Raw genomic sequence first — 1872 nt, 5'->3', positions numbered from 1 at the left:
AGCAAGCTGCTGTATTAAAAGAAATACAGCTCTTGCCTCATGAAGGAATTTGTTGCTGTATTCTGGATGGACAGAAAGAAGTTGAGAGTTAATCATGCATTTCTTAAGGCAAACAGTAGTACATTGCAATTACTGATGTTAAAGATGATCAGCCCTGACAAAAGCTGTGATATGAAGAGAAATGTCTGCACGTGGAAGAACTGGAATAGGAAAAACAAACAGGGTTTAACAAGTATGACACAGGGAAAAAGTAGTGTCAAAAATTGGATGTAATTCCATGCTTGAAAAAACACTGCAATTTAAAATGATGGATTAGAAATGAATAATAAAAATTACCTGTGCTAAAGATTAACCTATTTTTTACAAGTTAAACATAAGAACATAACTGAACATTCATGCCTGCTTGTACGAAAGTTCAGCCATGGGGACAGATTTTATTGTTCCAGTATAAAAATAAAGCAATAAACATGTCAAGAATGCATTTTGTTTAGGAAATGAGATTTTGATAGAAACTTCAGTGAAAAAGAACACACACACACACACGCACACATCCCTGTCAGATACATGTTGATAAAGGGCCTGCCACCATTACTTCCCCCAAAATACCCGAACTTTTTTGTAGTCTTTGCAGAAAGCAATCAATCCAAGTATTGATAAGACCTGATGCATCTTACTCTGAAAATTGCAACATCAGAATCTCATCCCACTCTGAGGTGGTGCATCTGTAGACTCTGTTTTACAAGAGTTGAAATATATATGTAATCCAACTGGCATTTTTCATCTCAGGAATCTAACTGGGGTATTTTGGTATACTAATAAATAGAAAAATTTTGATTTTATAAACACTTGTTTAATATTTATTCAGTTAATATGACCTACAGATTAAGTGTTAAGTCAATACGTGTATAGTTTGAATATGAAGCTGTCTAGTTTCACTTCTAGTCTTCTTAATCACACAGCTGTATCAAAAACCTAAGTGTATTTGGTATTTTTGTTGTTTGTTTGCTTGCTTCTTTCCCTGCAGCTTATTCAAACCATAAGTGCAGTAGACAAAGATGACCCTCTTGGTGGACAAAAGTTTTTCTTCAGTTTAGCTGCTGTTAACCCTAACTTCACTGTTCAGGATAATGAAGGTAAAATTCATGCCTGTTTCACAGAAAGAGTTTTATTTTTTCTGTCTGGCATACATTCCTGAAATGCATATCTGCTTTTGAAGTCTATCAATATATGGAGAAACTGTTAAGGCTGCTGCTAACAAGAATAATAATTTTGCCTGAATGTCTGTGGTTTAGGACTTCTACATTTCTACATTTTTATCTGTGTAAGGGAGGCAAAAAATAGCATGGCAAAAATTAGCATGGCAAAATGTGATAAAAGAAGTTATAAAGAAAATCAGTGAAAGCGTTGGGTTGGTGTGAAGAGCCTGATAAAATGCTTGACTGAAGGAGTAAAAAAGATTTAAAAAATGGCTTTAGCTGGCAAGTTCAGATTTTTCTCTTTAGCCTTCTGTTGCATAGTTCTGATTTCTTCAGTCTTACGTTTATTTTCTTTCTGACCGTTAATGAAAATAATGGTTCTGAGCACATAGCCGCTTTGGCTTTTCTTTTGATGCTTTGTCAATCCTTCTTAATCAGAGAAAATTTTCAGAAGGTTCTGTTGGTGGAGGGGGACTATGCACCCATTTTGTCCTTCATTATCAGTAGGACTAACTGAGAGGTCTCTAGATTACAGAGGAAATAAATGAGGGAGGACATGGTATCGGCCTTCAAATGTGTTAAAGGCATAAAGGCATTAGGAACAATCCTCTTTTTCTGATGAAGATTTCAGGAAATAACAGGCTGCAAACAACAGCAGAAAAAAAATCTATCAGTA

At 35.1% G+C, this 1872-nt stretch overlaps 1 protein-coding gene across 1 annotated transcript in view; it reads left to right on the top strand.

The window, feature by feature from the left end:
* Window positions 1–1024: 1024 nt before the first annotated feature.
* LOC104404209 (cadherin-10) overlaps window positions 1025–1872 on the top strand; it is a gene marked incomplete at its 5' end in the record, with an annotated part of 3932 nt that continues 3084 nt past the window's right edge. The window contains one exon of the mRNA XM_010012585.1: window positions 1025–1133. Within this exon, the coding sequence (XP_010010887.1) occupies window positions 1025–1133 (109 nt within the window). The remainder of the gene's footprint in view (window positions 1134–1872) is intronic.

This window comes from Nestor notabilis, unplaced genomic scaffold (genome assembly GCF_000696875.1).
Source record: "Nestor notabilis isolate BGI_N333 unplaced genomic scaffold, ASM69687v1 scaffold14834, whole genome shotgun sequence".
NCBI lineage: Eukaryota > Metazoa > Chordata > Aves > Psittaciformes > Psittacidae > Nestor > Nestor notabilis.
Note: the sequence above shows the minus strand (reverse complement) of the source record. Positions and strands in the feature narration are given on the sequence as shown.